This window comes from Thalassophryne amazonica, chromosome 15 (genome assembly GCF_902500255.1).
Source record: "Thalassophryne amazonica chromosome 15, fThaAma1.1, whole genome shotgun sequence".
NCBI classification, from domain to species: Eukaryota; Metazoa; Chordata; class Actinopteri; order Batrachoidiformes; family Batrachoididae; genus Thalassophryne; species Thalassophryne amazonica.
The window spans coordinates 88,836,848-88,860,728 of record NC_047117.1 but is presented as its reverse complement, the minus strand read 5'-3'; the positions used below and the strand labels follow the sequence as shown (position 1 = coordinate 88,860,728).

At 40.4% G+C, this 23,881-nt stretch overlaps 1 protein-coding gene across 2 annotated transcripts in view; it reads left to right on the top strand.

Moving 5' to 3' along the window:
- pcdh10a (protocadherin 10a) overlaps window positions 1–18,655 on the top strand; it is a 60,199-nt gene extending 41,544 nt beyond the window's left edge. Inside the window, exons 4-5 of one of the 2 annotated variants that reach the window (XM_034187345.1) lie at window positions 9,976–10,359; window positions 18,208–18,655. In XM_034187345.1, the coding sequence (XP_034043236.1) occupies window positions 9,976–10,359; window positions 18,208–18,227 (404 nt within the window). In that variant the 3' untranslated portion in view covers window positions 18,228–18,655. The remainder of the gene's footprint in view (window positions 1–9,975; window positions 10,360–18,207) is intronic. The other variant, XM_034187346.1, reaches the window with a different exon arrangement.
- Window positions 18,656–23,881: the final 5,226 nt, after the last annotated feature.

The window sequence follows — 23,881 nt, the reverse complement described above, 5'->3', positions numbered from 1 at the left end:
GCCTTTTTCCAGCTTAATCATATACTTAGATATGAGAAATATGAAAGTATTCCACCTGTGCTTTGCTCAGTTGTGCACAGGAGGAAATGCATCGCGACTTCATCTGAGCAACAGTGCAGAAATAAATGCAGGTCAGCAGATTGGTTTAGGTTCGATGAGCAAATTTATCAGTATAAAGTACATTAATAGTGCAAAAAAAAAAAAATGCCAGGCATGTGACACATGTGACAAACTGAAAGGTTTCTGGTTTCAGTATGACCAAACAACAAATTATCAGAAACAGACAGAAACATCACTTTTGTTTTTTCTCACCATAGACTGTACATATTTTGGACAAAGCCGGTGTGCCGTCACCTGTAGGTTTTCTCTACAGACCCAAAACAGCGGATATGCAGCCTGTGTCAGGGCATCACCATGTTGGCAGTAGGTGCCACCCTGATTCATCATGAACTACTTAATTAGATTAGATTGACCCCCTCATTAATTAGATTGAACTTTTATTGATCCCTTGGGAAGACTCCCTCAGGGAAACTGAGGTTCCAGCAGCATTGTATAGCAGCACACAGGGTAAGAAGCACACAGAGTTTCAAAAGTGAAAAACAGTTTACAAATGCACAATATAAGTAGCAGACATACCGATCAGTACTGGTTTAAGTAATTAACACATAATTAATGCATAAAGGGGTGGAACATGGGGGGGGGGGCTTAGGGCATGACAAAAGCACCCTGAACATGCCCCTCTCTTCCAGTCCTAAGCACCTAAGCTAACAGGCTAACTTCTGTTGGAGTGTTTATTAAATCATATTTTTTTGGAATTACGTGGTGGTTAATTGGATTGGAAACTTTAAATTGCCCGTAGGTGTGAGTGTGTTTGTTTGTCTGTATGTGACCCTGCAACAAACTGGCATCCTGTCCAGGGTGTACCCCGCCTCACGCCCTATGACTGCTAGGATAGGCTCCAGCCCCCTGCGACCCTTAATTGGAGTAGTCGGTTGAAGATGTGTGAGTGTGTAGTGGTTCTTGTAACAATTTGCTTTGTCGTGGACAGTAAAAGTTATGAGGTGCTTATTTTCTCAATATTCATGCATTAAGTGGACCTAACGGATGAAGCTACCGCTAGATGCCACAAGTGCTAACGCTTTTAGCATATAAAATTAAATTCAAGGAGAATTTCACTCAGCCTGAATACTGCAGCACATGTCGTAGGCAATCTGTCAGGATGTTTTACCACAAAACAAGGCATATCATTCCAGATTTCTCTAATAAAATGCTCTGAATGACACAGCCGCCACAACAGCTAGCAGTCACATCTTGCGGACACTGACCTATGATAACGGTAAGTGGCGGAGAGGATGGGCTCAGCCGGTGTCACTCAAAGCATCCATGACCACAGTTATACAGAAATTTATGGCTTAAAATATCTTAAAGAAGTTAGAAAATAAATCCCCCCCTCCCCTGTACAGTTATCATGGAGGAGGAAACTCTCTATAGAAACAGAAACTGTTAATGTACTAGGCTATAAACATGCTATGCTCTAAATGTTGGACATTTTAACATGGACTCTATGGGAATGAGCTCTGCTTTTGGGGGCAGCCTCAAGTGGCCAGTCAAAGAACTGCAACTTTTTTCTTCTTCCAGTAGGGCTTCACCTGAGGCCCTAGAAGCTTCCCGCTTTGTTGTCACTGAGAGAGCAGGTGGATCTGTGGAGTTTGGTGTTGGGTTCAATTACAATAATATCACTATGAGTAAAGTTAAGAGGTGCACTGCATACAAAATAAATCTTTTAAGTATAGTAAATCTCAATGTTAACCCCAGAAACACACTCTATACTAAGCCTTGGATATATGAGTTTTCTTTGCATTACCCCCCAAGTTGACAAAGCAAGGATATTGATGACAGAAATTAAGTCCCTTTGACTTCTCACTTGTTTTCACTCAGGGTCACCACAGCAGATCTGAGGTGGAGCTGCATGTTGATGTGGCCCAGGTTTTGCACCAGATGCCCTTCCTGACATAACTCCATGTTACATGGTGAATGGGGCAGGAGGGGAACCAGGAACCTTTCACACTGAAAACAAATACTGACCAAACACTTTGATGACAGTGGTAACAAACAAGTCCCTTTGGAGTGTGTGTTTTTTTTCTTTTTTTGATGATGGGAAATCATGTTAAGCAGACCAAACTCCATGCCGGGACCTTCTGCTTTGGCCGTAGTAACAAAACATACAACGAAAGCACAACACAGATTTGTCAGATTGTGCAAGGCTGGAAATGTTGCAGTTAAGCAACCAGATACAGTCCAGTGTTCAGAATGACAGATGGCGGAAAAAAAGACAACTGAGATGGAGATTTGAGCCCCAGTAAAATGGACAGTATTAGTTAGACAGACTGCGCTGATCTGGGATCAGTCATTAAAAGAGGGCATTCATCCATCCAAGATGCCCCCATATCCCACATTATAAATATTTCAAAAAGTTCTTTTTTGGCCTTGTTTCTAAAGTACAGCTGAACATTTAGGCTTATTTTAATGAGTGTAGTAGTTATTTTGGGCTCGTTTTCAGACATATTTGCTATTTTCCTTTGTTTTTCCTTCCTGCTTTGTCCAGTATTCTAGAACCTGTCTGGGATGTGCAATATTTCAACGTGATTAATTATATTTATCTTTCATCTGCAAACACTTTACAGACTTTACGTTCGGTGCAGAAGCTAACTCTGCAGCCGAGTCACTGACGTTTCTCATTTTATGCAACTGTGCAAAATACAGCTGAGAATGAAGAATGATGTTCGTCCTCCTCCATTCTAACAACTGCATGCAGATCTGAGACACAATATCTAAAATACAGCAGATGTATCATATCGCAAATGTGTCGAGTCAGCTCTCAAAGTGGGAAATATCTTCACACACATTGGAACTCATTTTCTGTTCGGGAGATTCAGAGGAGATCGCTCCCTGCGTGCTCGTGCTTTTCTCTCATGAGCACAGAACACGTGCCGGGCAGTGATAAAAATAAATGAACCCTCAGGCAGCGAAAGCACTGACGAGATGAGACAGAGCTGAAGCTGAGCTGAGAGAATAAACTTTTGTACAAAGACAGCAGATTAGGCTAAAGGTGACTCCGTGGCTACGGTACCTCAGATTGAGTGGTCGCTAGCATGCGTGACCAGAGATGGAGATGGAGATTTTACCCCTAGTTTTATAAAATTATACCCGAGCAAAGGATAAATAATAGAAAAAATCTATCTAGGTAGCTTTTGGGGACTCTGCAGTAGAGTCCATATTGGATAGCTGTGATACACCATTTGCTTTCATAGAATTCTGACCTAATGAAGCATCAACTGGTTTAAAAACAAATTTATATCTAGTGTAAGGCAATATGTGATCCTACTCCCTTTGTGTAAATGATAGACCTGTCTCATTGATGTCACATGATGACACTCTACAGCTGTGGTGGACTACAAACAGAAACATGAGAACGTTGGTGATACACAAAATACAATCAACTTGGTCATAGTAACACTGCACATGGTGTAAATGGACTGCATTTATATAGCATCTTTCCATCTGCATCAGACGCTCATAAGGGTGTTGCCATACAAGATGCTCACTACACACCAGGAGCAACTTGGGGATTAATGACCTTGCCCAAAGGCCCTTGATGATTTTCCAGTCAGGCTGGGGTTTGAATCAAGGATCCTCTGTTCTCAAGCCCAACGCTTAACCACTAGACCATCACCTCCTCCGTAGGGGGAGGTGATGGTCTGAGGCAGTTTTAGTTTTAGAAACACAGGCATTGCGCAAAAGAATCCTATTCATGATCTCTTAAAAAAGACTGGAAGGTGTTCAAGGAAGTCAGTCTGGGCAGTTTCATTTTGGATCGGAGAGCGTTCCAATCAGAGGGAGGTGAAAACTAAAGGCATTCTTTCCTGCTTTAGTGCAGACATGTCAAGGTACATGGAAACATTACATGTCATTCGAGTGCAGAGGGTAACGGCTTTCGGATCTCTGAAGTAAACTGGATAAACTGGTTGGAACCAGTCCATGAGATTTGTAAATCAGAATCATCCAATGTGTATATTGGATGATTCCATTGATAGATTATATAAAATAGTCTATCAATAGTATGGATCCCTGCTCAACCTCCAGAGGTAATGGTAGCATTGACGTAATAACGCAGAGAGAAATGACATCCTTTGACATCATGATTGATGCAGTGAAGGCTTAGAAATCCATCCATCCATTTTCTGTACACACACTTGTAATAGCGTACATCTGAATATGATTTAATTAGCTGCTGCACATTGACAACACAGTTGCTGCAGTACCATGCTTCCAGCAGTAGGAAGGGGTGGTGGCCAAGTGCTTATTTTCAGTTCGGAAGGTTCTTGGTTCAAGGCCACCCCATGTCCATTCTCTATGTAATGTGGACTTGTGTCAGGAAGAGCATCTGGTGGAAAACCTGTGCCAAAATAGTAAAACCCTTCGGCTGCTCCCTTGCTTTCACTCTGGGTCGCCACTGTTGATTTGGCATAGGTTTTCCACTAGATGCCCTTCCTAATGCAACTCCACATTACATGGAGAAATGTGGCAGAGGTGCGGTTTGAACCATCAACCTTCTGCACTGCCAAAATAACATGCGGACAAATCTCTGATATGCTTTGGTGACCCCTAGTGGAAAAAGGAAGAAGCCGAAGGAACGTTTTCCTGATGGAAAAATGTTAAAACTGAAGTGATCATTTGCTCAGCAAATCATTTAAATATGTTGAAATTGTTTCTTAGATTTCTCTCTGCAACAAAAATATGAAGCAGCACTCCTATTTGGATGATCACTTTTATTAATTTCAACACAGTTAACAAGCACAGTTGGTTAAAGGGCAGTTTGAGATCACTGAGCGTGTATTTCTGGAGTCATAAGTGGTGTTGCTTCTTAGTGAACTGCACAAATCTCACAGGAATTCATCACACTTTAGTCAACTTCTGAATATTTAAATACCAAAATTAATTCATGTGACTGCTTTTATTATAATTAATTTTCACACCAGCAGCCCCAAAAAGCACAGCAGAAGCAGATGTAAGGGTAAAAAATGAAAGAAAGATAAAACTAAAATAATTTTGAAGTCTGTTGGAATGGAAATATTTCATTGGATTACTGATAGTTAAATTACCGGCTGATTATCTGTGCTGCCACCTGTCTCCATCTCTCTATCTTGGTTCTTTTTTGTCTCCATCTGCGAGGCTCGGGTCTCCCCGTCTCGCCTTATGCTTCCTGCTGTCTCGCTGCTTCTTTCCACTGTCCCGTCTGTGAAATCTGTGACTCTGCGGTCTGTTTGGCTGATGCTGTCTCTGTGAGACTTCTGCCTCCTCTGACATCATGATCACTGCAGTCTGGTTTATCACCCCCCCCCCCCCCCCGCCCCCTCCTGAGACCGGAATTAGTAACAGTTACATACACATGATGCACACGATCACAGTTCAGTGCATCAATCAACCACAGTGACCCTTTTTCACTCAAAGTGCAACCGCACACAAAGAAAATGAAATGCACTGATTTCTAGCCAGACTAAAATAAATGAAGACAATTTGTTTTTGAACTAAAAAAAAAAAAAAGCTTTGAAATTACAAGTGCCAACTTTGGGTTTGATGACAGCTCAGGACTCCCTGCGAGATGATCAAGGGCGCAAGTTAGAGCTAGAAATTGGGGGGACAAAGTGCGAGGCCCGCAGGGCCGAAGCCCATAGGCCGGGGGTCTGGGGGCCGCTGTAGGCCCCCAGAAGCCAACAGTTTCTGGATAAGCTCAGATGCATTCTGAGCATCCAGAACAGTAATTTTAATGTTTTGAGAAGACCATAAAGTGGACACCATTTGACTTATACAATTTGAAACTGTGGATATAAGTACTTCATTCTGAGAATAGCCAGCATTGATTTTATTAACATCCTGGTGTAAATAAAGTATCCCCACTTGTGCAGAACTCAAACAGAATGATAGGTTGAGTTTTCATTAAAAAAAACAAAAAAAAAAAACTGAAATGTGGTGTATGAAATGTATTCATAAATATGAAAGAACAGACTCTTAATAATATTAACTATTGCATACTGTATTTTTTTTCTCAAGATTTGTTTTTGCATAAGTTTGAAAAAACAAAAGATCATAAGTTTAGGATAAATTACTTATGAATCTAATTTTCGAAGTGGCACTAATGACAACACTCATACTGAACATAATTTCGCTTGCATAGACTGATTTTGGAGATCAAGCAATAATTCCAGATGGGCTTTCTGAGGTCCCAGATAGCTTTTCTGATTTCCTTTTCTAACGTTCAGAATTTAGTAAATTAGCATATGGTCCATCGATACTTATGTGTAGACACTAGTCCCTAGAGGCAACTATTTTTGGTTTCAATTCTGGGCAAATGCAGTCCCAGAAAATTCCGAATGTGACAAACAAGAAACAGGTGTTATAAACAAGTCAATGCTGCTAAAAATACAAACTTGCAGAAACAAAGATACTCTGACATGGTTTGCACATAAGACTGGCATAGCATGTTTCAAGTACACATGTATATTTCAGAAGGTGGGGGGGACATAACATATTCTGTCCCCCCTGGTTGAAAAGGTGGGGGAGACATGTCCCCCTATCCCCCACCAAATTATGCCCATGGAGATGATCTGGATCAAAATGTTAAATGCAGACAGACAATCATCTCTTGGAGTTCATTCATTTCCGATGCGATAAAATAGTGTACTTTACAATACAATTTTCTATTGTGTCACCCAACAATTATGGATACTGCTACCACGCAAAGTGTTTGTAATTTCACTTTTTATTTCCAGAAGCACAATGATCAGTATCACCAGATAAAGTGGAATTTTCATTTTAAAACTTATTCCACTGGAGAAGAAACATTTAAAATGAGAAGCACACTCAGAGAGCCCAGCAAACCCGTGTTCTGCTGTCTGTACTTGCACTGAATTGCCACTGGAGGGGGTGCTGTTTCTCCAAATTTCACATAAATGCATATTTAGAGCTCTTATTACCCTGTGTGTTGGTGTAGCAGCAAAAAAGTGTTGTTTTCACTGGTGTGTGTGTGTGTGTGTGTGTGTTGGAGCGGCACAAGGTAACTGAGAAACGCCAAGAACTATTTCCTTCTAAATCAAATCACCTCCAGATGTTTATCTAAGTAATAATTAAAAAAAAAAAATTGAGTATCTTGGTGAAAGGTCAAGGTTGAGGAAAACATGGTCCGAAAACCTGGATTGATATCTCGAGGTGACTAGATTCTGGAATAGTGTGGTTAAAAGGTCAAAAGTCAAGGAAAACATGCCCCCCCCCCCCCCCAAAAAATGTATGTATATATATATATATATATATATATATAATGTATCAAGGATGCCTAAATGGATTATCTAAACCATGTATTGATCAGCAAATTATTTGTGATTGATTGTATGACTTCAGCTAATGACATCTGTGTGACTCCACTGTTACGAAGTCATTCACATCAGAGTCAGTAACACCATTACAGTCATATATAACATTGACATTGTGGTGTGCAGAGTGTGCAGTGTGTGCATTAGCCCTTTCATTCTACATTTTTCCTCACTCATGATGTTCTACACTCATAAAGAAGCAGTTGATAAGACGTTTCCACTTCACTGTCGTTTCCTATTAACAGTCTTATTGATTTTAACTGTATTTTAGTCTCAGACCTGCTGCACAGATGTAATTTATAGATGGAGTCTTTCAGCAACAAAGATGGCTAAAATGAATATTTCCACAATTTGCACTGGTGTTCATTATGATCGTGACATTTTTGTTCTGTAATTGTCTCATCCACTGCTGCTAGACATAATCCATGAAAGGCAAGTTGACATTTTCAAATTAAAACTCCGTTTGTAGGAGGGATGTGGAGGACACGTCCATGTATTTTTGTTTCCTTACTAATTGGGGCTAAAGCCTGTTTGATGTCTCTCAGCAGGTAGCCTGCACATACAGTCACCCTGGATCTTATGACTCCTGTGTGGGGAAAAAAAAAAAACAAAACTCATTTTCTTCTTAACTTATTTCGTAGTTGCTCTTAACTTCCACGTCCATTTTTACTGACAATTCCAGTTTTGTATGATGCAAAAGAAAATTTAAAAAGCCAATTAATGTAAAACGTCTCAGCATGCCCTCTAAATAACAAGTCTCAGAGCATGTGCCTCACCGCAGAACCAACATGTATCCTGGATGGCAACCAACCAGGAATACAACTGGTCCATCTGTCCCTTTTGTCAATAACCTAACTGCCGCAGGGCGCTGGAGGACCGAAAAGGGGAGAATAAGAAGAAGGATTCTAGGGGCCCATGACTGACAGGGGCCCAGAGAGGCCACTCATACCATTATAGTACTGACAAAATGATATGGGGGTGGCCCAGTAAGGTGTCTCTTCATGGAGCCCATAATTCCTGGTGGTGCCCCTGCATGGGTGTGTCCTGAAGTTCTCCAGACACTGGGGACGGCTTTGTAAACATCCGCTACAACATGTTGGACATGTAATGCACGTCTGCATGATCCAGGATGGAGGTGCCTGAGATTTTTATTTTGAGAGGTGGGGATGGATCAGTTGTCTGTCCAGGTTGTTGCCATTTAGGACCCGGGGCAGTTTCCATGGTGTGATGATGCAGCGACGCATTGCACCAGCACATCCTCTCAAACTTGACTCAAGTTTCAACTTTTCTGATTACTGAAATTGATCTATAGTGATTGTGCAGAAATGTCCATTATTACATCCTACGAAGAACAGCAGCGTAATCAAGGGAGGTGATGGTCCTCTGGTCTCAAGACCAGCGCTTAACCAGTAGACCATCGGGTTAAACCTCTGCCCAAGAGCCCTTAGTGACTGTCCCTCTGGTCTGGCAAAGTCCTTAATGGCAGAGTTGTACATGGATGTCAGTGTGCTGCCATGAAAAGTGCTCCCTACACTCTTGGAGCGAGTGTATGTGTGAATGGTGAATGGAAGGCATCATTGTAAAGCACTCTGAGTGTTATTTAAATGCAGTCCATTTACCGATCAGTTGAATTGATTTGTGGAAGGGAAAACCTTTGATCTGAAGCCGTCTTGGCCTCAGGGAGGCTTTCTTTCTCACTCCATTCTCCTCCACTATTTTTCCTTAATGCATTTTTCTTCTGACCCTAAGCGGCTCATCTCCGGCTCTGATCACGTCATCCCGACGCTCCTGTTAGAACTTCACTTGAAAACTGGAAAACTCCAAATCCAATCTGCAGAGAAGCTGCATGGCTGCAGGACTTCATTATTACGATGACTCCGTTCTTGTTTCTCTCTTTTTTTGTCTTCCTTTACATAATCTCGCTCACACTCTTCTTTCCCCATGGTCCTCCCTTTATTCTTGCTAAGAGAGTGTAATTAACATAACTGATACCTCTCTCACGCTGTTTGTATGTGAGCGCGTGTGGGTTATTTTATATTATCATTTCAGATGGTAATTTTATCTTTGTTTTGGCAGCAGCTCCTCCTGAATTACAGTTTGCTGATTTGTAGAGATGATTGATGCTGGAGTTTGAATGAATTAAAGCATTGTGTGTTTAAGTTAATTGTAGTTTTTTATTTCGGGTGGTGGCAGGTACTCGATGCACATTTTGTCTCTTGGTGCTTTGGACCCAGTTTTGAGGCTGAGGATGTTGATGTGAGGGTGGGGAGAAATGTTTTTGCAACATCACATCACTTTGATTGCACATTTCACTGGGAATGAATGACGTGAAGAGGAAAAGAAACAATTTGTTTCATCAACGTTGGCCTTGTCTGTTTGATGAATAGCTTTTGGTGCACTTTTTCAGCATTTTGACTTTGGCAAATGATTGCTAAATCATGCTTCTTTTTCTGGTCTCTTTCTCTTGCTCTACCCCCTCCTCTCCAAAATACCCATGCCACCTCCTTTCTCCCTCTTGTCATGATCCACACTTCGATCCTGTCATCAGGCGCTGATTTGTTCTCAAACTGCACGGAGGAGTGTAAGGCCTTGGGGCACTCTGACCGCTGCTGGATGCCGTCCTTTGTGCCATCCGACGGCCGCCAGGGGCCAGATTACCGCAGCAACCTGCACGTACCCGGCATGGATGCTACACTGCCCGACACTGAGGTACCCTCGTCCGTCAACCTCTCCGACCAACTCACCATGAGTTCGTCCACTGCTTCGTCCAACGATAGGTCATTCTCCACCTTTGGCAAGGACGGTCAAAGGTCACAGTCACACCACAGCCTTCACCATCACTTCCATCAGCAACAGCAGCAGTACAGCTCCAGCACGCTAGAGAGGAAAGAGTACGATAGGGGGACGCTTCCATACAAATCCACCTTTCTCTGTGAGTATCAGTATGAAAGTTCCCTCGGACCCTTTGACTTTAGTCTGGTCCAGTACAGATACCGTGCATCCAGAAACTATTCATAGTGCTTCACTTCTTCCACAAACTGTTGTGTAACAGCCTTATACAAAAATGGAGTGAATTCATTTCCCCCCTAAAACATTCTACTCACAGCACCCCATAATAACCACATGTTTTTTTTTTAAATTTTTGCAAATTTATTAAAAATAAAAATCTAAGGAATTACATTGTCATAGGTATGTTAGTTCTGTTATTGAACAATTGTCATGTAACCTTGCTGAAAGCTGCACAGTCTCCACACGAAGTTATTGTCAGTGGCACGTGTCATGCCCTTAAATTTAATGCCCATATCAGCAATAACAAAACAGGGTGCTTCAAAGATAGGATGTGAACTGCACATACAAACAAGCTTTCTCAAATCTGATGCATGTCTCCGAGTTCAAGGTGCAAGTTGCTCATTGTAAATCTTGAAACAAACAGGAAGCGGACAGTGGAAGAAAAAAGAAGTCAGAAGAAGCAGCCAGGCAGTGTGTGTGTGTGGTGAGCACTCAAAAACTCTGTACTCTGTATTTTTATCAGTATAGGTTTTCAATAAATTTTCTTGATTCATGATTAATGAATGCAACAACATGTACATAAGTACTGACACCTTTGCTCAGTAATTTGTTGGCGCACCTTTGGCAGTAATTACAGCCTCAAGTCATCTTGAATATGATGCCACAAGCTTGGTGCACCTATCTCTGGGCAGTTTGGTCTATTCCTCTTTGCAGCACCTCTCAAGCTCCATCAGGTTGGATGGGGAGCGTCGGTGCACAGACATTTTCAGATCTCTCCAGAGATGTTCAGTCAGATTCAGATCTGGGCTCTGGCTGGGCCACTCAAGGACATTCACAGAGTTGTCCTGAAGCCACTCCTTTGAGATCTTGGCTTGTGGTTAGTCAGGGTCATTGTCCTGCTGAATGATGAACCTTCACCCCAGTCTGAGAGCCAAGTGCTCCAGAGCAGGTTTTCATCCAGGATGTCTTTGTACATTGCTGCATTCATCTTTCCCTCAGTGCTGACCAGTCTGCCAGTTCCTGCTGCTGAAAAACATCCTCACAGCATGATGCTGCCACCACCATGCTTCACTGTAGGAATGGCACCTGGTTTCCTCTAAACATGATGCCTGGCATTCACACCACAGAGTTTGATCTTGGTTTCATCAAACCAGAGAATTTTGTTTCTACTGGTCTGAGAGTCCTACAGGTGCGTTTTGACAAACTCCAGGTGAGCTGCCATGGGGCTTTTACTAAGGAGCGGCTTTCGTCTGGCTACTCTGCAGCAGTCTACCATTCAGGCCTACATGGCACTTCTCCTCTCTCCACAGAGGAATGCTGGGGCTCTGACAGAGTGACCATCGGGTTCTTGGTCACCTCCCTGACTAAGGCCCTTTTCCCCCCGATTGCTCAGTTTAGACAGGTAGCCAGCTGTGGTTGGAGTCCTGTTGGATCTGAACTTGTTCCATTTATGGATGATGGAGGCCACTGTGGTCATTGGGACCTTCAAAGCAGCAGAAAAATCTGTACCCTTCCCCAGATTTGTGGCTTGAGACAATCCTGTTTGAGGTCTACAGACAGTTCATTTGACTTCATGCTTGGTTTGTGCTATGACATGCACTGTCAGCTGTGAGACCTTATGTGTAGACAGGTGTGTGCCTTTCCAAAATCATGTCTGAATTTACCCCTGGTTGACTCCAGTTTGGTGCATCCCAATTCCACTGATCATTCTTCAGAGGTGTCTACAGTTTGAGCTTAACTTGGCGCTTCATGCCAAAGCTGTGAATACTTACGTCTAAGTGATTTTTTTTTTCCAATAAATTTCCACAAATTAAAAAAAAAAAAAAAAAAACACTTTTCACATTGTTCTCATAGGATATTATATATAGAATTTTGAGAAAAAAAATTATTTCATCCATTTTGGTATGAGGCTGTAACATAAAAATATGTGGGAAAAAAAGTGATGTGTGAATACTTTCTGGATTCACTGTACTAGAAGGATGGGTCGTTGACTATACCTCTTGATTCTGATCTGGACTTAGTTTGTCTATTTTTCTAAAAGTTTCAAATCATGGCTTCAATGTATTGATGTATTAATTTGTAAATTCTAACTTTGTAAAAAACTGTTACCTCATCCCCTTTTCCAAAATCCCCACATTAATAAATTCTGTCTAACCCCATCCTAACCTCTCTGTAATCATATGACTTGGAAAAAAATAATTTTGAATTGGTTAAAAAACAAACAAACAGTTGTGGCCACTTTCTTTCTTTCCCCCATTTTCTCTGAATTTACCCTTTCTGCTCAACCTTTATCTGATGCTCATAAAAGTAAAGGTCATCAGCACACATCATGCTTCTATTTTCAGCACTCATGTGCAGCTTTGCCCATATGTATTTGGACACTGAGTTATATTATCTTGGATGTAAATTGTTTGACATGTAGCTCAGTCGTTGGGAGCTGATTTGAAGTGTTACATATGAGACTGAAATTCATCTAGAATGGAAACTCAGTCAGTGCAACACCTGCATCTGGTATCTTTTACACTGATTCATGCCAATTAACTGTTTCTGATTCAGTTATACTATAATATAAGGTTCTGTGGGGCCTTTTCCTCAAGGGGATGAGATTTTAAGTTTGAGTGTCAAAAGGTTATGTGACAAACAGAAATATGTTTGTACCATCCATCATTTACTCAGTATATCTCCAGTTAATACACTGACATATGATGGGCATCCCAGCTAGGGGCCAATGATGGATTACATAGGGGTCAACATTTAACAATGCTTAAATCATCTTGACAAGCATACCACATTATTTATCTGATCACAGATATTCTAAGGTAGTTTGGACTATCTGACTCTGTGTTATGGGGTTAAAGGGTAATAATTGCAGAAATGACAACAAAAAAGTCAATTTCAGTTTGTACAAGGGTCAAAGGTAAAGCAAATTATTGGTTGAGTTAATCCAATTACTTTAGAGACTAAGCATTCAAGACAGTGAAAACTATTCCATTTATTAATCATTTTACCTCACTCCAATTTTGGTAAAAAAAAAAAAAAAAAAAAAAAAATTACAACATTGCACATTACTGATTAATTGCACAGGGGGGCACTCTGACCGCTGCTGCTCAGAATGTCCCCCATAGCTTTGTCACCATATTTGCCCATAACATTCAGTCAGATAGTCCAGATCATGGAAAGAGAGACCTGGAATGGATGTCACGTGACTAGCGGCGTGCCGCACTGCGGCCATTACTAAGGTTGGACAGAGTGCCTTGAGCCAGTTAAGGCACCTGTTAAACAGAAGCGAAATGAGGGGGAAAAAAGGCAGCTAGTGCTTCACCATCAATTGCACCAACTACAAAAACAAATTCTCAAATACTAAAATGAACTGTACAAGAGCCTTAATGTAATTATGTAAAATAAATGCCTATTTTAAAGTCGTTATGTCGCAATTTAATATCGATATACTGAGACTATAACTCAACGCCATAAGTTCTTTTCATTAAGCTGCGTTCACATGCATACAAATACGGAAACAAAAATTTTATATATATATATATATATATATATATACACACACACACACATACTTGCAGTGTTGTTTAATATGATATGTACATGGTGGTCACAGGCGGCATTTAAATTTTATCAGTGTGGTTGGAGGGGATGGAGGAGGTACTTTTTACCCTGACTGAGGGTCAAAAGTCATAAATTCTGAATGGCTTTATATCTACTTGTAATAAAATGTTAGAAAAAAAATCATATATATGTTGTTGTCATTAAAAGACTAGCAATAATATTACAGTGGAAAAAGCAGCAAGGTAAATGAGCACAATGGCAAGGTATGCTTCAGATTTATGTTTTAATACATAAGGATTTTTTATCCAGGCATGTATGGCTTCATTAGTGCTTTTAATCAGCTTGAATACAACTAACAAGGCTTCATTTATAAAAAGCCATCGAGAATTATGATGACAGGAAAAAAAAAAAACATCACAGTAAATTAACAGAATGGCATATTTTACCCAAATTTCCACACTTTACATAAAACATTTTTTTTCTACCTAGGCATGTATGGGTTCATTAGAAAGAGCAACTAAAGGACTTTAAAACCAGGCTACATTTATTAAAATCTGTTAAGAAATAGCGACGGTCAGATTATTATTTATGAACGGCACATTTCCACCCTTAGTGATGGTGCCTTCCTGTCCTGAGCAACAGTAATAGATTGAGGCGCGCACGTCCATTCCAGGTCTCTATTTCCTTGGTCCAGACTATACCTTTTGGAATCCCTTTGATCAGACAAATGTGTTATAATTCTCAATATGATTGGAGCATTTGAAATGTCAATCACTTTCTAATCCTTTATTAACCTTGACATGGCTACAGCTACCATTTTTTTGGTTGGCCATCAAACGTTTATTACCCTGTAGATCGGTGGCCAAAATGCCATATCAAAACCTTTGGGAATCTGGGTGGTAGTGACCAACCTATGTGGCCTACATATACTTCATATTCAAGCTTCGTGACTATGAAAGTCACAATAGCATTTCTGAATCAGTTAAATTTTTCAAGGTCACCCAAGGTCATATAAGAAATCAGAAGATGGGATTTGACTTCATTCTAATTTTTAACAGCAGTTATAAATGTATCTAACAAATTACTCAATAGTCTAAGTACCCTCTACATGTGACCTTAGCATTAAACAAATTTTTCTTCCAAGTCAACATCCCTTATTCCTTGGCTGACCCTCAAACATTCCATTATTGGTCCAAATTGGATTAAAAAAAATCTTCAACTTATTTTATTATGTTCCCATGTCTCCGCTCACACAGGACTGAAAAGAAGCCCCTCACATGCATTAATGCACGGGTGTGGTGATAACAGTATCACGCACCTCAATATCAAACAGCTCAGTTAACACTTACCCAGTTACTTTTTATCTGTTAAAAAACATTATTTTCTTTAAGAACTTAAAGTTGTGAGGTCATAAAAACAAGCATTCAGTGTCCAAATACATATGGACCTCTAATTTAAAATAGGACAGATTGTGTCATGTTGCAAGTGTATTATTTTTCCCCATTTCTTGTGCTACAGCTTCCTTGAGTACAATGACTTCCCTACTGAATCATTCAAAGAGTGCAGAAAAAAAAGTGAATTATTGTTCATGTAACACAAAGTCCATTTTATTCTGAAAAGGGTGCTTTATACATCTGTATTTGCTCATGGATCAATACTGGACTGAAAGTAATATGTCTGAGGGGGACTGTCAAGTAGTGCCACCGAACCCTTCCTAAGAAGTAACAACACACCACAAAGAGTTTTATTTTGAAAACAGGATCATGTTCACATCCTTTTTTGGGGGGGGGGGGGGGGGGGGGTGAAGTCTCCATCTTACATTTCTGATTTTGAATGGGGTGTTTGAGAAAAGGATTTGAGGACAGTTTGAAGTGCTTTAAAAGCTCAGACACTCCATGAATATTCAATTAGCTGTAAGGGTAGCGAATGGATCGGTCACACACATGTTCAGTAGAGAAGTCATTTCCACTCGCCATGTTAACCGCCATCCTGCACCACGCTGCATGCAGACTGCCAACGACCTCGCAGGGAAATCTTCTGCATGATAACCCATTTTGTACTCTTGGTAAATTTGCATCTTTGCAAGCGAGTGAATCTTTCTTTGTGTTGCACATCAAGTCTATGTGTGTGTGTGTGTGTGTGTGTGTGGGGGGGGGGGTGCTCTTAGCTCTTAGCTCAGCTCAAGCACCTAAATGCTTGAGCTGCTTTTGCACTGAATACAGCAGCGTGCACATCTGTTCATCTCAGGTGGGTTGAAGGTTTCCAGTAAATTCATTTCATATTCAGTCCATCCAAAATACACCACTTTAGATGATTTGAATCACAACTTCAAATTTTCCAATTTTTTTTTAAAGAGAAAAGAATAAAAAATATTGAGTCTCTGTGAAGGTTTTATAGTTAAAAGGTGAAAAAAGCCTCATGGGATGAAGCTCTGTGAACAAAAGTCCTACTCTTAAAAATTAGTGTCATTCTCCTCTGCAGGGTACTACAGCGCTCTCTTCTCACAAGGGTTGCCTTGATAAAGAGTTCCTAAATGTTTAATGAGCCGTTTATTGAAAATTAATGAAGCAATTAGTCCTGTGTGGATTTTCTATGCAGTAACAACATTCTGAACATTTATCATCTCTGATGGACATGTTTTGACTAATTCTGAAATTAGCTTTACTGTTATGCTGCAGGGACCCGCCTTGGAACGATGCAAATAACCTCTGAGAAAGTCCTTTGTGGCGTTTATTATGAAAGACACGGCGTTTGAAGCAAACATCTCATGAAACGGCTCAATGAACCAGTGTCATTTGTTCTAATGGGGTCTTAATGTGCAAACTGGGTTTGTATCTGACTTCATGTAAACATTCCTCAATGTCACAATTTCATGTTCTTGTAGAAACCCATGAGATGAATAAAATTTAGAGCCCCCCACCCCCCCCACACACACACACAAATACCTCAGTTTTAACTTGTGATATGCAGTACTGTGCAACAGATACCTTATTACAAAACAATGGGAGTCTGATCATTTAAAAATTAAATCAAACATGACCACTTTTCATGTTTTTTATGATAAATCTAAAATCTTTTTATTTATTATTTAGCTCCTGAAATTTATGAGAAAAACTGCTAATTCAAATCAAGGATCATAGGGATGTTGGAGCCTATTCCAGCATTCAAAGGGTGAGAAACGGGGTACACGTTGGACATGGCACCAGTGTATTGCAGGAACACATAGACAGACAAACATTCACACCTACGGTCATTTTGAAAGGTTCCACTTCACCAAACCTGCATGCTTTTGAAAGTGGGAGGAAGCTGGAGAACCCGAATGGAACCCATGTGAACAAGGGCAAAACATGTAAACTCCACACAGAAAGGACCAGGCAGGAAGCGATCCCATGACCATCTGGTTGTCACACAACAGTGCTAACCGCTAACACATGTGCCGCCCAAGCTGAAATTCAGATTGAAGAAAATTGAATTACAGTATATACCTCATTTGTAATTGAAGAATGATGAAATAAATAGTTTTGTTTCTCTTACAAAAATCAACCACAAGAAATAAAATGTCACAAGTTTGTTAAAATAGGTATGTGTGGACATTCTGAAATTACATTTTGGAAAAGTATAATGAACTTTCTAGGGTGACTACAGATTTTGCACAGATCTCTGATATGGAACAACATATGTAGACTCTTGCTAAACACCCACCGTGCCAATCAGCAGCTCCTTTTCATTTAAAGCAACAGTGAAGAACTTTGCAGTTCCTCATACATGAAACCCAGCAGACCCTCATGTCCACCTCATCACATTTTGACATTCCATCAGCACCTTTTCGCATCACATAAATGTGTTTTTTCAGAGAAACATCCTTTCTGTCTGATAGCAGAAGTATTTGCTTCACTTCTGCATCATCATCCAACATTCATCTTTGTTTGGGGTAAGGTTACGATCATGGGTATAGTTAGGGTTAGCGTTTCCCGATTTCAACTCGTCACATTCAGTAAAACCTTTTGCATGAAAATGTGACTAGTTTTAGAAGATTTGTTCTGTAATTTGATGCTATTAAAATCTAATAAAATTGAATTGCGTTGGGAAAGAGTATTTCGCTGTCTATGGAGTATATTCTAACTACAACCATTTATGAAGTTTTAAGGACACCTGCTGACCAAAACAATGACTACGACTGCTTTAACGAGTGTCCTTTCTCTCTTTTCAGCCCACAAAAGGATTTGCTAGCTCGTTCCATGTGGACCTGTCGGAGACAGCGTGAATTTCTGTAGTAGACCACCAACACTTATGTTAAAGACAGAAATAACATAAAACAAAGAGTGGCCTGGACAACAGCAACCTCGGTTAAACTTCATTATCTCGAGCGGCAATCTGTAACGAAGCCCTGGCGGTGGTTGCTAAGGGAGCAAGGAGACATAAATTCTGAGTAGCTGTAAACCTCTGAGGAGAAATCTAAGGCCTTATTCCTCTCAGCAGGACTGAGACTAGGGCCAAAAACACTCAACAATGTGAAGATTAGAATATCATCAGCAGCGAACAGAGAGGAACTCAAACATAAGGATTACGACACAAGTGAGATGAAGAGGGACGATCAACTCAAAAGGGTTTTTTTTTTAGCCTCCAGAGAGCTGTGTGCCTGTTTACATGAAGAAAAAACTGTTTCTGTACAAACATCAGCATCAAACGGAACCCTTTAGCTATTTCTATGGTCACCATGAAGCCAATTGTACAGAGGCCATGTGCGGAAAAGAGCGAGAGACAATTTGAGAGGGATCAGCTGTTGTACAGGTATGAAATCTCGAACAGAGACGATGTGCAGTACTATCAATTCCGTATCTCCGTTTTTTTCGACTCGACTGTCTTTATATACCTTTTTTGGTTTCCGTTGTTCTTTCTGTGTGGTTAAAGTGTTCAGATTCTAACGTATTCCAGCTTACAGTCGCAGACAGAAAAATGGTCTGAGAGACCGCTTTGGTCCTTTTTCAGTAAAGCCAATTCAGGAAGGAGATTTCACACTTTGGAAAACAGACAAAACAGAGCTAAAAGCCAACGCTTGTGCTCGATTTATCAATAAAACATCACGAGATGAGTATCCTCATGTGACGCGCAGATCCCTTCCTGAGCTGACTGTAGAGAGCGTGAAACCAGCCTCGATGAGATGCGGTTCCCTTTGACGCCATTGGCCTATACAGAAAACAATCAGACACATTCAGTGGTTTTTATCATGTGTGCAAAGTGTTTACTGTGCTATTTTAAAAAGCTTATAAATGAATATAAATCTATATATAACTATATATATACACACACACACACACACACACACAATATCCTTTTTTTCTGAAAACTGTGTAACCATTGGTTAGTTTCTACACCTCAGTGTCATTCAGTCAAACACAAAGTGCTACAAAAATCAACATTTGTACCAGTTCAGACAAAGAGTGCTTCAGCTTCAAAGCTTCACACAATCCGGAATTAAGTTTGCAGATTCATTTTTACCATCGCCATATGTGTGCAGTCAAGATGGTGACAGAGTTGTGTTTGGCCTCTTGTGTATTTTCCTTGCATAATATGTGTTCATGTACAGAAAGAAGGATTGTTACAATCGAGCTAGATGTTAAAAAGGTTTTACAGTCACGCAAGAGACACACACAAAAACACACCTTTATACACACATACACGCACACGTGTGCGCACATGTGCACAGGTCAAGTGGTGATAAATAAACAGTGTCATTGAAGTTCTCTCATGTGTGTTTTGTTGCATACACCTGAGAAGATTATCTTGCGAGTGATCAGAAAGCAAATCAGGCCCGGATTAAAGCGACTCCTCAGAGAGTCTTTGTTACAGTCGGTGGAAACGTGCCACCGCGAGATGTTCAACGGCTCAGCCATGTGTCCCATCAAAGCGGCAAATGTGCCACGGCTCCAGCTCTTCAGGCTGTTGTTTTAAGAGTGTACATTTTTATAAGAAGGTGTTTGGATTAAACTTGTGGACTTTCAAGATGTAGCCACCATGGTTTTGTTCTACTTTCCTCGTTCCCTGACCTGAATAACTCACCCAAAACAACTTTTCTGGTTCCTGTCACTCTGACCGTCTGTCCAGTTCCTCAGAAATCACTGGTGCCCAAATCCCATCCTTCTCTCGGAGTGATCTTCATATGACTTGGCACAAGTTAACAGACACAACAAGGGGGTGCGTGGGGGAGAAACGGCAGTCCCTCAGTGACAGGCTAAAAACAGAGACTGTTTGTGTGGATCATAAGACAGCCTTCAGCATCCACAGAAAGTACTTGAGGGTGCACGTGACTGATCCAGTGGCCGCCTTCATCGATGGCCTTTGGATGGAAATCTCACTCCACATCAGTCCAGTGTGCAATGGCACGAAAATTAAAACAGGACGTGAGACCTCATAAAGTCAAATTCATTTTTGGAGGAAGAAAAAAAAAAAAAAAAAAAAAAAAACTTTCCCACAAGGGCTGAAAAAGACTTGAAAATCATTAGTTGTCCAGTTGGGAACCACTAGGCACCGTCTCCATATAGCACTTTTTTTTTTTTTTTCAGAGTGCCAGCATCTTTTTTTTTTTTCCATTTGCTTTAGGTGAGAATGGAGCATATGCTGCCACATGTAACAGAAAAACCACAGCACCCAGTGGCTTATCTGTGCAGCTGCTCGGAGCACTTTCAAATTGAAAACACTTCAACTTCTCAAAAAAATAAAAAAAATTAAAACCCCGGCTGTGAGATCACTGCAGGTCCTTGTCAAACAGAGTGGAGCAAAGCTCGTCACTCCGTGATGCCAACACTATGAAGGGCAAAGCATTTGCGCTTTGTATAAGTCACAATAGAGACAATAAATAAATAAGTCATCTGTGGTAGCAGATTGGACAGACATTTGGTTCTTGCTGAGAGTGAGTGCTTTTTAAGTATCATATGATTATAAGCTTGTCCTTAGCTGTTTATTGTTGAATGAATTCACCACCACCAAGGGGAAAAAAAAAACAAAAAACACAAACAAACACACACTGGTCCTTTGTCATCTGAACAACTACATTAATAAATTCACATCTAAATGTGAAACTCATACTTGAATGTTTTCAAATCCTCATCACAGTAGCTGTCTAGTCTTTGGATAAGACACTGCATCACCACAGTCCACCCAGCTGGAAATGACCACCAGCCTTTGCTGGGGAAGTAACCCATGTCAGACTAGCATCCCATCCAGGGGGAGACATTTGTGTATTGAAAGAGTGAATCATTTTGTAAAGCAACTGCCTAGTTTATTATGGTGATACAGCACAAAGGTTTCTAAAGAAATTTAGCTGATGGTGGTTTGAAAATGTGAATAATTTTGTGATGCAGTTTTTAAGTCATATGCTTTGAAAAAACACTTTTTTTACTCATCTGTTTTAGCATTCAGAAAAGAATTGTATTGTGAAGCATACGAGTCATTTACTTTAAACATTTAAAACAACAAAACAAGAAGAATTATTTTACCATCACAGGTTACTATTCCATGTAATATTTCAGACATTTCAAAACAATTATTTCATTGTGTTATAGTAAAACATTGTTTCAGTTAGTCAATATTTCTTACTGGACTGCTCTCTGGAACATGATGGGAAACCTCTAAGAAGAGTTGGACTTCACAACCAGCCTACTTAATAACTAATTTATTTTCACAGGGAAAACTGGTGTTCCTCAGGGATGTGTTCTGGTTCCTACACCGTTCAATCCTTGCATGGACTAGATGTTTGGTAGGCTTGTGGAAACCAGTGATTTTGGTGCTTTATTGGCAATGAGAAGTTTATGGACCTTGACTTTACCCTGATTGCAGCATTTTAGAAGCTGAGTGAGGAAAAGTTGTGTCTGGGCTTCCTGTTGTCATTTATCAAAAGTAAGTTCCAGGCTTTTAGTGTCTTACTGGTCTCAGCCATCAAAAGCATAACTATACGTGGTTTAGTCTTGCGACATTAACTTACCTTAGCAGTGACATTCACATATTTGTGTCATTGGCCTTTGGAATCACAGAACACCTGAAAAGAACTTATACTGTAGAGTCATGATGTCCCTGGACACAGAGATTTGGCAATACCAATACCTTTTCAGGCAAAAGAAGGTCGAGGTCTTTATCTTCCAAGTTTCATAGCCAAACACTAAGGCAGGAAGCACCAATGTTTTATTTCAAATTTTGGTTTCTGAAAGAGACTCACATGAGTTACGGCATTTTCATTCTAAGGTAACATCAGCTACAATATTTTAGGCATGTGGTCTGTTCCTCTGGTCATGATCCAGCCCACAGGTGCATTGGCGATGAGGACCACAGTGGATGGAGAAGGACAAGGACACCCCCACATTTCACCTGACTTTGGCAGATACTGCAAAATAATTTTGAGAGGTAGGGATATGCTGTTGTCTGCCTGGGTGGCTGCCATCCAGGAAGGAAGGAGGTTCCATTGGGGGGGGGGCAGTAATGCACCGCACCAGTGCATTTTTCATGACCTGACCTGTTTTGAAACAACAAACTATTTTTGGAGGAAAGTGATTCATTTGGCTTAAAGGTTCACAATGAGTATATCGTATCTTCTGTCACTATTAATGGAATAATTCAGGAGAGTTAAACTTAAAATCCATCCTCTTTGTTCTGCATCTGCTGTTATTTATCAACACATGGTCATATTTTTCCAGACTGTAGAGTCAGCATGCCAGAAACAAATTTCCCAAAGAGGCAGAAAACTAAATGTTGCATTCACATGTCTGCAGCAGATAAACTGCACAGCAGAATTCATGTGGTCTGCAGGTGACAATGTGAGGTGTTGATTTTTTAATGCTAACAACACATAGAACCATTCACTCAAATAAAAGTGTCTTTTGCACAGAGTTAAAACACGAAGCCCTGGCTGTGATGGCAGCTTAAAAAAATAACTTTTCTGGGGCTTAGATTAATATCTCTGTGAATATTATAAATTATTCATGTTGACATGATTAAAGCCAAGTGATTCTCTGCACTTAAATAATCCATCTCTCGCTCGCCATCATTCCTCCTCAAAAATAAAACATCCAGTTTGTCCTTTTTTGTTGCAGTAAGTGGCAAAAGTTGAATATTTTTAAGTTTTGATGGTAAGTGCCATTGATGTGCATGGCTACTGCACTGCCAGAAGTGACAGACTTTGTCCTGTGTTTTCCTCCTGTTTACAGAGAGTGCAGGTGTGATGCCAGAGAGGTGAGGAGTCAAAGCCCCCCCCCCTCCCCACCACCATTTGTGGAAAGGTCCACTTTTGAAGACATCTACATTACAATAGCCAAGTGGCTTTGTGTGTGCATGTGTGTGGCTTCGATCACGCAGAAAGCGGGGAGAGCTGAAGTTTGCCGTTTGGTATGCTTATGTATTTTGGGTCAAGGTTGGATGCTTTGAAAACTTACAAGTTGATAGGACTAATATTTTTGGAAAAATTAGCAATTTTAGCTAACTACTAATCAATAGACATTGTGCTGCAATGCACCATGGGAGTCTGAGATTTTGAATTTTTAAATGTTATTGTGCTTCATGTTAGTTTAACAGTTTTGTTAGTGTTAATGATTTGTGTTTTTGGAGTTCAATTGAGTTAGTCAGTTTAGTTAAGTGACATGTTGCTGTTACCATGACTGCAAACTGTAGTGCATTTGATGTCTTCCGGCAGCATCTCTGTTTGTGGGTATGTCAAATTAAAAGCACATGCTTGTGGTAGAGTGTGAAAAAGACAAAGTGCATATGTATCTGCTTCTAACTTTGATCACAGAAAAACTGGGAGAGCTGACACTTGCCCTTTGTTATGCTTAGGTATTTTGATGAGGTCTAAAGTTCTAAAAACATTCTGGACATGCACGCCATTACAACTCATTCAA